General features: G+C 34.3%; 1 protein-coding gene across 2 annotated transcripts in view; it reads left to right on the top strand.

Annotated features, from left to right (window-relative positions):
- The window catches only part of Cd226 (CD226 molecule), a 69,723-nt gene extending 58,281 nt beyond the window's left edge, over nt 1–11,442 (top strand). The window contains exons 5-7 of one of the 2 annotated variants that reach the window (XM_004861971.3): nt 2,500–2,599; nt 6,607–6,664; nt 9,286–11,442. In XM_004861971.3, coding sequence (XP_004862028.1) covers nt 2,500–2,599; nt 6,607–6,664; nt 9,286–9,399 — 272 coding nt within the window. In that variant the 3' untranslated portion in view covers nt 9,400–11,442. The remainder of the gene's footprint in view (nt 1–2,499; nt 2,600–6,606; nt 6,665–9,285) is intronic. The other variant, XM_087191436.1, reaches the window with a different exon arrangement.
- The last annotated feature ends 3,308 nt before the right edge of the window (nt 11,443–14,750 follow it).

Here is a 14,750-nt window from a genome sequence, read left to right on the forward strand (position 1 = left end):
ATGGATGAATGGATCAGAGTCTGAGGGGTCAGACATACCTAGAAGAGGCTAAAATATGTTTCAAACTTAAATATTTAAAATTTGGACTTATAATTTAGCAGGGTGACACAAATAGTCACACTTTCAGTTGGACTTTACTTCCAAATTCACAGAATTTACGACTTGATAAAAAAGTCACCTTAATCCTTAAGGATTCAAAATCTACTTCTAAAAAAGCAGTTTTTTATATCTTGCCTCTTAAATATAACCACTGAAATTTGGTAAAATAATCTATTTTAAGTGTACAGATCTTTACAATTTTGTACTATTTTTTCCTGATTACAAAAACCACACATCAGTTAGAAAATTTGTAAAATACCAAAATTGCTTTAAATACTGCAATTGCTTTAAAACAAAAAATGTATACATATAACTGTCAAAAATTAAATATATTCAAGGTGTATAACATGATGGTTTGGTTTCTGTAAACATTATGTAATAATTGGAACAATCAAATTAATTAACACATCCCTCACTATCCATGTTATCCATGAAACTGTTCATCTTCTAACTGAAAGTTAGACCCCTCATCTCCTCATAACTACTGTGAACTTTCTACTTCTATGATTTCATCGTTTTTAGATTCCTACAAATGAATTCATTTAATATTTGACTTTCTGTGTCTGGCTTGTTTCACCTAGAATAATGTGCTCTAGGTTTATGCATGCTGTTGCAAGTCTCAGTATTTCATTGCAAAAAACCACAAATAACCCTATGAAAAAGTAGTCAGTAGATCTGAATAAACATTTTTCTAAAGAAGACATAAAGCTGGCCAATGGATATATGAAAAGTTGATCAACACCACTAGTTATCAGGGTAATGAAAATCAAAACCACAATGAAAAAACGCCTCACAACTATTAGGATAGCTATTATAAAACATGTTGGCAATGATATAAGGGAAAATGAATCTATGTACTGTGTTGGTGGGTATGTAAACAGTCATGAAAAACAGTGTGGAGGTGTCTCAAAAACTAAAAACAAAACTACCATACAGTGTATCAATACCTGTTGGGTATATATCCAAAGGAAATGAAATTAGTATATTGAAGAGGTATCTATATCTATGCAGCATAATTCACAAGAGTCAACATATAGAAACAACATAAATGTCCACCAAAAGATGAATTGATAAACAATATGATATATATATATATTTATATGCACAATGGAACAACAGTCATAAAAGGAAGTAAATTGTGACAACTCAGATGAACCTGGAGAATGTTATGCTAAGTGAGATAATCCAAGCACAAAAAGAAAACTACTGTATAAGCTCTGAATTGTAGAATGTAGATTAAACAAATACAAATAAGTTCTATTATTTGTCTTAGTTTTGCTTTGCAGCAAAGTTTATAAATTAATGGATCTAGAATTTGAGTTCTTATGGTGGAAAAACTTTCAACTGAATAGTGACTTAAGAAGGAAGAAACAATCCGAGGAAAATATAGGGAAAGATCAGTTGGTTTTTAGACAGCTCAGGAATCACAGACCAAGCATTTGAGGTTCCATTTCAAGAATAAGGGGAATTGTACTGCCCTCTCATAACCTGTCCCTTTCTCTTGGAAGGAGTTGGTCAAATTTGTTGTTTTCCTTCATTGCTGCTCCTGCTGGCAGCAGGTGCTGATCTGGTCTCTTCTCTGTGTGAGCTGCCTAGGAGGTACCCTATAGATGGGGATACGTGAGGTGCATTGCTGGCAGGAAGACATAGCAAGAAGAATGATCTTTGGGACCATGGTCTAGCAGTGACATTTCTCTAGGAGTACAAGTACATCATTCTTTTCAACATTGGCTCATTAGATTCTTACACAATTCTGTGATGCAATTAGAGCTGCTGTCATTGTCATCACTCGGGAGTTGAAAGCAAGCCATGCAGAAGATGTATAGGACGACCCTGGAGGTCATCAGCTAACTCGTGAAAGATCCAGGGTGAGAACTTCAGACTCCTGGACCATTGTAAATTTCCATATAACATTTAGTGGCAGTAATATATTTTTCCTATTTTTAAAATCATTAAATGTATCAAATCTAGTAGAAAATATTTTTGAACAAAATTCTACCAATGAACATTAAAGTTGCACAGTGTTGTAGGTTGAGTGTGCTTAATATGTCAGACACAAAAGGTAATATGGTTTCCAATAGTTTTTAAACAAAAGACTTTGTTCACTTGTCGGGCACTTATTGGAATGAAGTGATATCTGTATTAAATGTATGCCCCTTGTATTCTTGTTCTAAAGTTTTCCCAGCCCAATCAGGAAATATCAAAATCTGTGAGGAGTCAGAAATATTAAGGAGTCTCTAAAGGAATAATTGTCTTTTCCCCTGTGCCTATCCTATTTTTATTGGATTGTTGGTTTTTAATTGTTTTCCTATCATAATTAATAGGCCCTTTCTTCATTTTCTTACCTTCTTTTTGTAGCATTAGTTGAATTTCTAATTCCTACTGTATTTTTTCTCCTAGGTAAAACTGATAACCAATACATCGTCTTTGTGGCTGTAGGAACAGTTTTATTCTTGTTTGTTATCCTAATTGTCACCATCACGGTCATTTCTTATAACAGGTGAGTAGAGCAACATATTCTGAATCTTTCTTGCCCTGAATAATTCTGGTGTTAGAGGTCCTCTGTTAATAACCCAACAATTTGTCAAGTTGTCTCAGCATTCGTATACTGTTCAGCATTTGAATACTGTTCTCATGCAGGGGGAGATGTGGGGTGCTGATATTAGAGGTAAAAGCTGGAATAGCTCACCTAGGTATTTGTAGGCTTTGGCAGGCTCCCTTCATATTCCACCTGGTGCCTCTGAGCTGCCTACACCTGATCTTCTTCTCCTTTAAGGAAAAAGCTGTCTTTGGGGGTTGGGGGAAGATAGTGCCTGAAGTTATTCATCCATCAGATATATATTGGGCAAAGTAATAAACAAGATGTAATGAAGAGCACATTATAATAAGCTAACAACATGATTTCAAGTAGTTGTATATTTTCTAAAACAAGCAATCTAAATTTAATTTTATTAAAAATTATGGAGTTATCCTAGAGACAGTGGGTAATCATTTAGGATATCCTGAAGTCTCCTCCTTTTTGCTGTTCTGTGGCATGGGGTAAATTTTGAGAATTTGTTTTGGTTGATCCCTTCTTTTCTTTATCAGGTCTCTCATGTGAGAGACATTAATCATTTGTCTAGTTTTTTTTGGACTTCCTAGCTATAATTGTACTGGTTTGGAGTTTTGGGAGAAATTACATGTTGGTTGTTTGCAGTTTGCATGTCTGGGAGACCTCTGTTACTTTATGTATGTTTGTTGAACAAATGAACACATTCATTTCCACCCTTCTTACTTTAATAATAGTTACACATTCACACACAAATACACACACAGACACACACACCCTTTATTTATAAGATCCCCAGCGGGTTCCTGCAACTTGTCTCATACTCTTGACCTCTACCTTTTCCATCATTTACCTGGTTATACTAATAATCTCCAACCTGCCCTCCTTCTTACAAGTACATCCTCTCCTTCTAACCTTATGATTTTTTTCTAGTTTCGCTTTTGAAAGTTGGACTGGCGATGTCATCTTCCTGTATAACACTTTTTATTATTTCCCTTCCACCAGCAGAATAATCGTAAAACTCATCAGCCCTTTCTGTTATTGAAGGTGTCCTGCTTTCTGTTCAATGCCTACCTTTTCATTTATATTTTCTACTTTATTTACTTCCCCTAATTTTGAAAAAAAATTAAAAACTGTAAGTTTTATTCTTGAACACACTCAGTTATCTTCCCATCTGGTATGATACCAAAATGTGATTTTTCTCATGCTTGGCTTTAGTCCTATGCATCATTCAACGTGCAGGACACTTGTCCCCTCTGTTGAGGTCTGTCCTATTTCTCTGCCCCTGCAAATAGACATGATGTCACTATCTGGAATAATTTTGTACTTCTTATCTGTTACTCCTTGTATCACACTTTGTATTTTAATCATGTTCATATCTTCCTCCCTTTTATGGTATTCAGGGATTGTATTTTGTTCATTTTTTGGTATCTGGTAGCATTTAGCACCAATCTGAACAAGTACAGTAATGGATGTTCACTAAGTACCTAATTAAATTGAAGCATGAGACAGTCATTTTACCCTTTCCTGCACCATGGATTGCTCTCAAAGCTTTCCTTAAGAAATTAGCAAACTGAGGTAAGGACCCCAAGCATTTATGTCACTGAGAATTTTTCTACTGCCTCACCTTAGTTGATAAAAAAATGCAGAGAGGGCAGAGGTGACAGGAATTGCGCTCTGGGAGAGGCAGCACGAGTGAGAAAATGAGTGATAGAATGGACCTCTTGAGGATTACATGTTGGACATGATGGACTTGTCTTTATGTAATTGCATCACTTTTCAGGAATAGCTGAATTGAACTGCAGAATATTTTGTCCTACTCGGTTAATGTAGTGAAAAGATTAGTAGATTCAATCGCATTATCATGGGTGAACACAAGAAAGGAAAGGAGCACCTGTTCTTTCTCCTTTGTCATTGGTCTCAGTTTATGATTGCTACTTCACTTTTTTGGAAAAATGACCTAAGGACTTCAACAATGACCCTCTGGAGCTCTGTCTGACCAACCGTTTGAAATAATCCTATAGCTTCAGATGTGGTGACTTGTGTAGAAGCTGAAATAAATTCTTCCTTCACTCTTGGCGCCTAGTCACTTGTGTGTTCAGGGACATTGGATATAGTTCCTGTGTTCCTGGGTGTGTTTTTCTCACATAGACATCAGCACAGTAATACTTGTACATGAGCATGGCCAGAAGTGATGCACAGCATTGGTAAACGTGAAAGGAACTATGATATCAGAGAGGTGGACACTGATGTTAGTAAGAAGAAATTTAATATGCAGTGAGATAAACGTTAGACACTTATTTGTATATTTGCTGTTGATGTTGATGTTCAAAACAAATGTGGTGTTTTGATTTGCCTGAGACTTTCCTGCTTTCAGCATTGCAAAAGAAGTTCATCCTGGAAGAGACCTTAGTACAATACAAACAGAACAGCTGGTCAACACAGAACAGGCTTCAATATGTGTACTATTTTTATTTTACACAGGAGAGGACTGATCTTTAGAAATGAAAATCATTCAGCTAGTAAATATCAGAGCACAAGTTAAACACAGAGCATCTGATTATAAGCTGTCTATTCTTTTAATATTCTCCACGATTCCTTAAATGTACACACACACACACACACACACACACACACACACACACACACACAGGGATGTATCAGGGAAAGTTAACTGCATATATGACACTGTCTTGGACATTATGATTCAATAAAGGATCAAAGGTCATAGATTTGTGTCTTGCCTGCCTCATCTGTATACAGAAGATGATAACAGCTGCCATATTATGGATCCCTTTGATGAGTAAAAGACATAATTTATATAAAACATTGAGAAATGTTTCATCATAAATTTACACATAGAATAAGGGAATTAAGGAATAATTGGTTTAAATAAACAGATGCACATAGAATAAAATAAGATTACATTGACATGGAAGGAGGATTTCCAAGCAATTAAAGGAGAGCATTAGAATCAATATCTATCACTAAATAATCTTTCCTTGGAGAGAGACTCTCTTGTTTTTCAAGACTCCTATAAAGGAATCACAGCCTCATATTAAAATAAAAAAACAAAAGAAAAAAATCCTGCATTTTTGCATCTAACTTATCTCTTCTGTTGATAAGTAGAATTTTTTTAGAGATCTGAAAAAGAGATATTCATGATCTCTTCACGTACTTGGATATAGTTCTTTTTTTGCATTCAATTACACTAGCCTCCTTTTTCTTCTCTTTTATCTGCTCTTTGGAGATTTCTCTAGAAGTTAAGTTTTTATAATTTTCCTTGAAACTGTGGAGTTTGTTGAATAATATGGTTCTAGATGGCCCATTTAGGCACAGCCAAGTGATTCTAGAAGTCTTAGAGCTTCAGAATCAGGAGGGACTACTGTGGATTTAAATCCTGACACTAAGCAACCATGTGATTCTCGGCAAGCGACTCTGCCTGTGCACACCTAATTCCTAATCTGTCAAGTGTAGAGCTCAGGTGAAATCTAAACGAAATAATCCATAATAATGACTATATGATTTTATAAAGCTTAACTTTATTGATATTACCAGCCAAAAAGTTACATGGTTGGCATGCAAAATGTTTTAAGTAGGGAAAATCTCTAAGCCCCAGGTTATTTAGAAAAGATTGTAAGCCATTTCTCTAATAGTCCATTACAAACCATTCTTCAGTAAAACCATCACAATTAGTTACATGTATATATTGGATAGCCATATAACTGTCCTCACCACTTTTGAATAGAATGAAGGCAATGAGAGGGAAAGAAGTAAATAAGTTTAGATGACTGTATTGGTTACATGTCCAGGAATCCACCATGGGTAGTCTGGGTAGTCACATCTACCTATTCAGTAAGTGCAGGTGGGCTGGAGAGTTGGTGAGGTATCAAGTTGTTGAACTGACACTAGTGGTGGAGTGTGGTGTCTTGATATTCTCTACTGAATATGTATTTTAGAAGGAGAAGGAGACAGAAAAATTTTCCAGTTAAAATTCCCTGGGATACACAGAGTAAGGTGAGTTCATTTGAGATTTTTTTCCCTTTTTGTGATTCATTAATGTCTTACAAAGTTTGTGTTTGAAGTCTTAATTTTAATTTTCCTTTCAATAACCTGGTCATGCAGTTGCTTGTAATTCAAGTGTCAGTTACTTGAACTGTTTTCTTATTATTATACCCTTTGATGCTAAGCTTCTTTGCATCAATATAAATAACAGGTACAGCAGCACTGGCATAATAGCAGTCAGCATTGTGCATTATTAAACCTGTAGGTCATATTTTCTGGGGCTGCTGTAAGAAATTATATAAGCTCGGTAGTTGAAAGGAGCAAAAATCTATTCCATCCTGATTTGGGAGGGTCGAAGTCCAAAGAGAGGGGTGTGAAGGATAGTCCTTCCTTGTAGTAAGAGCTGCTGCAGGCTCTACTAGCAGGTTCTGGCAGCTGTCTGCAGTCCTGGGCGGTCCTGCCTGGGAGATACATCTCATCTATGCCTTTGTGTTCACGTGGTGCTCTCTTGTGTCTATTTCTCTTCTCTAATAAAATCACTGCTCATATTGAGCTAATGGCTGCCTCCCACTTAGGCCTGTACAACCTGCTATTTCTTTCACTAATTACATCTGCAAAGATCTTATTTTCAAGGAAAATTACATAATGAAGTTCTGAGAAGGAAGAATTTTCTGGAAAACTCTATGGATTTCACTACAGAGTATAGCATTATTTTTATGTCATGAGGTTATTGTGAGGATTAAATTAAATTAAACTACACGAATGACTCAGAAGCACAGCATCTACATAGGACATGTCATAAAATTCATTGCTGTTATTGCTTTTGAGTTAATTTATTAATTAACGAATGATCAAATTAAATTATAAAACTGAAGAACTTTCTCCTTAGTTGCAGGAGTCTGATGAATGAAATTTTCCTCCTCATTCTATTTTGCCTCATACTATTAAATTAAAAAAATAGACTCTTCCAAGTTTGCGGATAAGAGTGATATTTATTTTCAAGTTCATTGTAATGTTTAGCACATATTATTGTGTTTATTAAATTTCACAATAAAATGTTGCTGTGGATGGAATATTTGTGGTCCTCCAAAATTCACATCTTGAAATCCCAGTGGTCAGTGTGTGGTCTTGGGAGGGGTCTTTGGGAGGGGATTAGTCAGGAGGGTGGAGTTCTCATGAGTGGAATTAATGCCCTTGTTAGAAGAGATTTGAGCAACTGCACCCTTTGCTTTCTGCACTAAAAGACTGTAACTATGAAGTGGATGGTCATCTACAAGTCAGAAGTTTGATCTTGAACTTCATAGCTTCTGGAACTGTGAGAAATAAATGTTTGTTAAGATTCTTAGTCTATGCTATATTATAGCAGCCTGAACTGACCAAGACAAACATTTTCTCAAGTGCTACCCAATATTATGTCAATTTCTCTCACTTTAATTTTCTGTACTTGAATTCTGCATGGTTAAGAAGTTAAGTACTAAAAATATCAGACTTATTCGTAATCCATCAACTGAACTTTTTGAACATTAACTACTCAGAAAAAAATTTCTTTACTAACTCCTGGATTGTTTCTTAGCACAAACTGTGTAATCAAGAAGGCTTGTCTTGTTTCATGTGTTACCTTAGCACACAATAAAATGGTGTTCTACCCTTTCCAATTTTTGAATAGCTTTTTCTGTGCCTAACTGTTTTCCTACTCAAACTAATCCAAAGAAAAGCATATTGTTATGAATTTTGAGGAAGGAAAGATGCTTTGTAACTGTCTATGTTAGATATGCAACACATCTTTTGTAGAATAATGGTATTTTGAAGAATGATTAAAAGTTTAGTAAGTTGAACTCTAAGAGATAGACATATTTGATTCTTTTATGTTTTTTAGATAGGTTATATAAGTAACAAGACATTTGAATTTCCCTTTTCCTTCTTCTTACAAACATCAAAATCATCTACATTTCCAAACTACTCACCAGAAGATCTTTCTTTCCTCCCCTTCTCTCCCCTCCCCTTCCCTACCGCCCCCCCCCCCCCGAGTCTTTCGGTCGCTGTATCTTTCTCCTCTCTGTCTGGACTTCTCAGACCTGTGTATCTTCTGTCACATACACATACACACATGGTTAAACTAACTTGATCAGGGTAGAGAAGACTAATGATTATGCAACATCACCGTGAAAGAGAACGCCTCTTTCGCCAATTTGTTTCATTGTATTTAGTTGCTCATTTTTAAAGCTAGGACACTGTGTACTTTAAAATATTTATTTATTATTATTAAGACATTTATTCAGTAGACATTACAGTGTACCCACTGGGGGAAAATACTATATTATACTTTCCATATAAAAAACAGAAATAATTGTTCTTATTCAAATAGCCTTCCATTGCCGGAAGGCATTCTACCTCTAAACAGGTAATTGATAGCAGTGAAGCAACCAATAATCTAGATCAGGTCAATGTTACAGCTCATTCAGGGTCCTATAAATTGAAACTCCGTATAATAAAGGGAATGCTTTATGAAATTACTTGTAATGAAATGTAATTTAACTTGTATCATAGTTGAGTTGAGAGATTGATGTTGAGTGTCTTTATTGGCTGCTGACATACAGGGAATTATTGACACCAACTGCTGTTTGTCTTTGTAGGCAGTCAACAACTACAGGAGTCCCATCTCGCCCCATCAACCTGTAGATAATGCCAATGAGGATATTTATGTCAACTACCCAACCTTCGGTCGAAGACCCAAACCTAAAGTCTGAGCTTTTCACTTGACCTGAGAAAATTAATATTATCTACATGGACCTTATACAGTTTCTTCCTACCACCCAATATCTACCTTGATGCCAGTTGATTGCATTTGTTTCACTTGCAAAAAATCCTGCTTTATGTAGAGCACGTTCTTAACAGGAATGTTTCAGAAAACCTGAATTTAACTTCTATATAAAAGAAAACTGACTTATAACAGAACAATCTAGGAAGACCACGCTTCGCCTGAAGGGATTGCTTACCAGGACTTCAGTGTCATGTCTAAAATCAAGTATGAGCAAAAATTGTTTTCTGGATCCCCTCCTCCAGGGCTGGATCCACTTCTCTGGTTTAACCTAACTGATGCAGTTTTCTTTCTTGTGCTTCTCTGATGGCTACCAAGACTGCAATTTGGACATCTTTGTTCTATGTTTGGTAGAGAGTTTGTTTGTATTTGGTTATTTGCCTATCACTAAGTAGGGATCTTGGCCACAGTAGATGAGATGGCTTACCTGGATGGTCTGGGACCAAAGGCATTACTGGCTAATTCAGGCATGTTAAATGAAGGAAAGGGATCTGGAAGCTGTGGAGATTACCGATAAATGTTAACCAGAATGATTATCCATGATTATCTCTTGCTAATCAACTGAAAAGTGAGTATGGGTGGAACAACATTAGTTTCTCTCTCTCTTTCTTTTCTAGAATTGCTCTATCAGCATAGTCCAGAACAATACTTGGAAGGAGAAAAAATAAACAGTAAAGGGGAAGATAAAAGTGACAGGCTTGTCTCTTCCCTTTCTAATTTCAAATACATTTATCTCTGATTCTACATGTAATTCTTGTCACCATTCACAACCTAGCAAATGTAGTGGGTGGTCTTATTAGAAATAGCTTAATCTTTTTGCTATTGCTTTTTTCTTTTTCTCTACTTTTAAGAATTATTTTTAATGTATAAATTTTCTCAAAACAGATACATAGGCATTAAGCTTTTCATCAATTATATGAAACTTGAATACATGAGAAAAGAATGATAGTTGGAAGTAGTGGTTGGGTAGAAATTTGCAAGGAGGAGAGTGTGGAGAAGGAATAAGCAAGGAGGGAAAGGCATCAAAGAAAGGAAGATACAAAGGGAAACTTCTTCACAGTTTGGACAAAGACTGACATGAGGACAGTCTAAATAATTAGAGGTTGTACCTGATATTGGCTAAATTCTAAGTATATACAAACAATGAAAAGCATTTGTGAAATGAAATAAACCTGTTATGGTCACCTTGAAACCACAAAGGTCACTATCAAATAAAGTGATCATTCATATATCAGAGATTCAGTACTTAACTCAAAGATCTCTAAAAGATATCTTTTAAAAACTCATGATAGGCTTCATTTAAGTATCAGTTATACACTCCACAATAATATTAGGTAAAACAAGTCCAAGTTCTCATGTTGTCTACATGAATACTGTTATACTATGGTTTTAAGCTACTTGGTGCCTATTTTGATTTTAGTTTTAAATATCACGCACACCAAAGTGTACAATTACTGATATGCAGAAGGCAAAGTAAGTGATATAAGACAAGTATTTTTAGTTTTACTTATTTGTGTATGCAAGAAGAGTTAACTATGATTTTTATTATATTTTCTTAAAGAACTTCATATCTAGATTCATAAAATGTTTCCACAGACACATTAATGTAGCAAGGTTAGAAGGCCATTGAAAACAATCTCCCATCTTATTAAGCAAACATTCTGTGGCTGAATCAATCAGTTTGCTTTGCAAAGCAAATTTAAGCATCATTTATAAAGTACATTATTTCTTTTTCTTAAAAAGTTATGGACAATCAAAATATTACTTTCTGGAAGATTCTGATAACTAATTTCTCAATGATTAATGTAAGTGAGAAGGAAAAATATTTCTACAGTTGCAGTATGGAAAAACAGGAATCCCATCTTAGTAGAAAATGTTACCAGAGGTGAAAAACTTTTATGACAAACCTCTTAAGGGTGCAAAGCCTCCAAAATGTTTAGAATTTATCTGTGTTTCACAAGCATTTTGATTTAAAAAAAAAAAAAACAAACTCTTAGTCAAAACAGTTATGAGAACTATTTATTGTGTCTCTTGTTTTCTCCATGTTCTTTCTCTGCAGATTTGAGGGTTTTTTAGGAATTTTAGGCCTGTTCCAGATTCTCTGGCATCCACTGCTGTTCCTATCACAGTCAGCTGCTATGCTGCTACAATTTCCTTCATTCATTTTCTTACTTTGCACATTTTTTGTACATTTTTATTTAACCAAGCTCTTTTATTGTAATCTCTTTAGTGTTCAACAGAACTCATCAGAGTTTTGTGATTCTACTTGCTACTTTTTTTCTTACTAATTCTTTTATGCTTTCTATTTTGTTTGTTACTAGGAGAACAAATCAAAATAGATTCACAGAATACGAGGTCAAGATCAGAATACAAATAGATTATGTTTTAAATATTTTTTTTTGTAAGGTGCTACTTTTGAAGCTAAATGGTTCCTTAACATTTTTTAAACATAGATAATTGACATTGATATATAATACATTAAATAAAAATCTGTCTTTTCTTTGCATGCCATTACCTTAATATTTACATCAAATAAACAAACCAAGTAATGAAATCACTGTGGGATGATAAGTGTGTTAAATGTCATAGCGAACACAGTTTTATCAGAGAAAGAACATATTTTTATTAACTTACAATGACTGTTTATTGACTATATTATTATTAGAGAGACTTTCAAACTTTATTTAAAGACCTTTATGTATAATGGGAAAATAGAATACAAATTTCTTTTTTCTTCAACCCAGGGCCTTGTTCATGGCAGGCAAACATTCTACCATTGAGCTACATCCCCAAATCCAGAATATAAATTTCATCAAATTATAATTATTGTTACAGATAGGAGGTAGGTAGCTGAAGATACAATTTTCAGTAAGTAAAAATTCAAATTTATACATTTTAATTAAATCAGTTTTTAGCAAAATGCTACTCATTAATTTAAATACAGTGAGTATCAATTTAAAAGATAAAATAAAATAAACAATTTCAATACATTTGCTTTTATTTAAATATCAGTTATGTTGGTTTATATAAAACTATATTAAATAAAAATTGCAGCAATATTACAGTAATTTTCTAAGCTGGGAGAGTCTACACTGAAATTAGAAATTACCGTAATCGAATGATTCTCCTGGATTTATATGTTGTGCTGTATTTGCACAGCTTGCATAAAATTTCAGTAAGATTGGGGATATTAAAGAATAAAGCTGCTTAGAAATTACAGGTGGGGTGTCAAATTGTGAGTATGAAATTTCCATAACAGTGACATGAAAATATCTTTGAAAAGTCTAAAAAATAAAAACATGTAATGTCATTGTTTTATCATCATCACTGGTTTTACTACTATTAAAATATAATATCTAGAAAGTATTAACCTTCATGTTCAGGTTTTTTTAATCAGGTAATATATCTTTTGAAATATTTATTGAAATTATTCTAACCAAGTCACTGGGCTCTTATACATATATTTAAAAAATAAAAAAAAGATTGTTTCTTTTCAAACTTTTCAGGCTAAAAATGCAATTAAGTAATAGAATGCTTGCCTAGTATGTGAGACCCTGGGTTCCATCCCTAACCCTGCAAATAAATCCATCCATCCATCCATCCATCCATCCTCTATTGCTAATGATCTAATAGGCTTACAGAATTAATTGTAATGCTTTCTATGGAAGCTGTATACATCTTCCAGGTTGGTTTACACATTATATTTTTCTAGATTCGAGGCACTAGCTATTGTTTCAAGATGTTGTTAGAAGAAGTCTTCTTGGGCTGCTTCCAATAGGGAAGGGTGGAGGGGTGAAGGGCGCACAGGTAATGGGGAAAAAATAAGAACCAAGTTACATCATGTACAGGTACAAACACCCAATGATAAATGTAAATGAATTGTATACCTAAAATGTACCAATAAAAGAACTTAAGAAAAAAAAAAGAAGTCTTCTTTAGGTATATGGGTGATCACTGTCTAAGATATTCCTGGTTCATTGCCTTTTGTCCTTTTTCAAATAAATGGTTGTCCTATCTAGAGCATTGTTTCCAGTTTTAGTTTCCAGTTATTTCAGATTCTTTATTTTTGGGGCATGGAAATGTTTGGCTTGATGTACTGATGTTTTGAATGAATGATGTTCTGTGTTTTTAAATGAATAGTGTTCTACAATCACCAGTTCCATTTACTATCGAAAAACAGTAGGGGATAATCCTTACAAAATTATATTAACATAAAGAGTTAAATATAGAATAGCCTTTTAAGCACAAACATGTTGTAACTTCTTTTGTAACTTCATTTTGCAATATTCTGTGCACAAGGGTTTTGTTTTTCAAACAGCAGTCCTCTCATTTGCATTTTCCTCTATTGAGACAACAAATTTAACTTCTTTTGACTGATTGTTTCACTCCACTTTTCTGATATATCATGCTTATATAACTACTAGATTTTTTTTTTTTTCAATTTTAGACATTCTTTATTCTGAGGCTTTCCTCTCCCCAAAATTATCATATATGCATAGTCTTTTAATGTCTCTATCCTTCCAAATTACTTCTGTTAAAACATTGGTTATATCAATATTTGATGATACAGTGTACTTTAAAATGAGTTAGAGCAAAGCCAAAAATCATGTAAAAGATAAACCCATTAGAATTACAGCAGGGTACTCTACACAAACTTTAAAGGTCAGAAGATCTTGAAGTGAAGTATTTCAAGTCCTAAAAGAAAATAACTTCTGACCCAGATTAACATATCTGGCAAAAGTTTCCTTTAGAATAGATGGAGAAATAAGATCATTTCATGAAAAAGAACACCTCAAGAGATTTATGAATACCCAACCAGCACTCCAGAAAACACTCAAGAATATAACAGGCAGAAACAATGAAACCAAGATAGCCAAAAACCCAGATGGAATGAATACATCAAGCAAGTCAAATAGATTTTAAAAAGGGAAAAAAGAAAAAGAAAAACAAAGGAGTCCTCAACAGAGAAAGAGCACAATGTTAGGGATTAATCAACTCCTATCAGTAATATTGCTCAGTGTTAATGGCCTCAAATGAAAAGACATAGATTGGCAGATAGGATCAAGAAATAGAATCCTAAAGCCTGTTGCATTCATGAAATTCATCTAACCCAGAAAGATATTCACAGACTAAAAATCAAAGTATGGAAAACAATGTATTTCATGTACCTGGACCCCCCTAAACAAGCAGGGGTAGGAATTTTACTCTCAGACAAAGTAAACTTCAACCTAAAACTGATCAGAAGAGACAAAGAAGGTCTCTACATACTAGTTGAGGGAA

The sequence above is a fragment of the Heterocephalus glaber genome, unplaced genomic scaffold, assembly GCF_053883595.1.
Source record: "Heterocephalus glaber isolate CG9 unplaced genomic scaffold, H.glaber_assembly_v1.0 deba00000331, whole genome shotgun sequence".
Classification (NCBI taxonomy): domain Eukaryota; kingdom Metazoa; phylum Chordata; class Mammalia; order Rodentia; family Bathyergidae; genus Heterocephalus; species Heterocephalus glaber.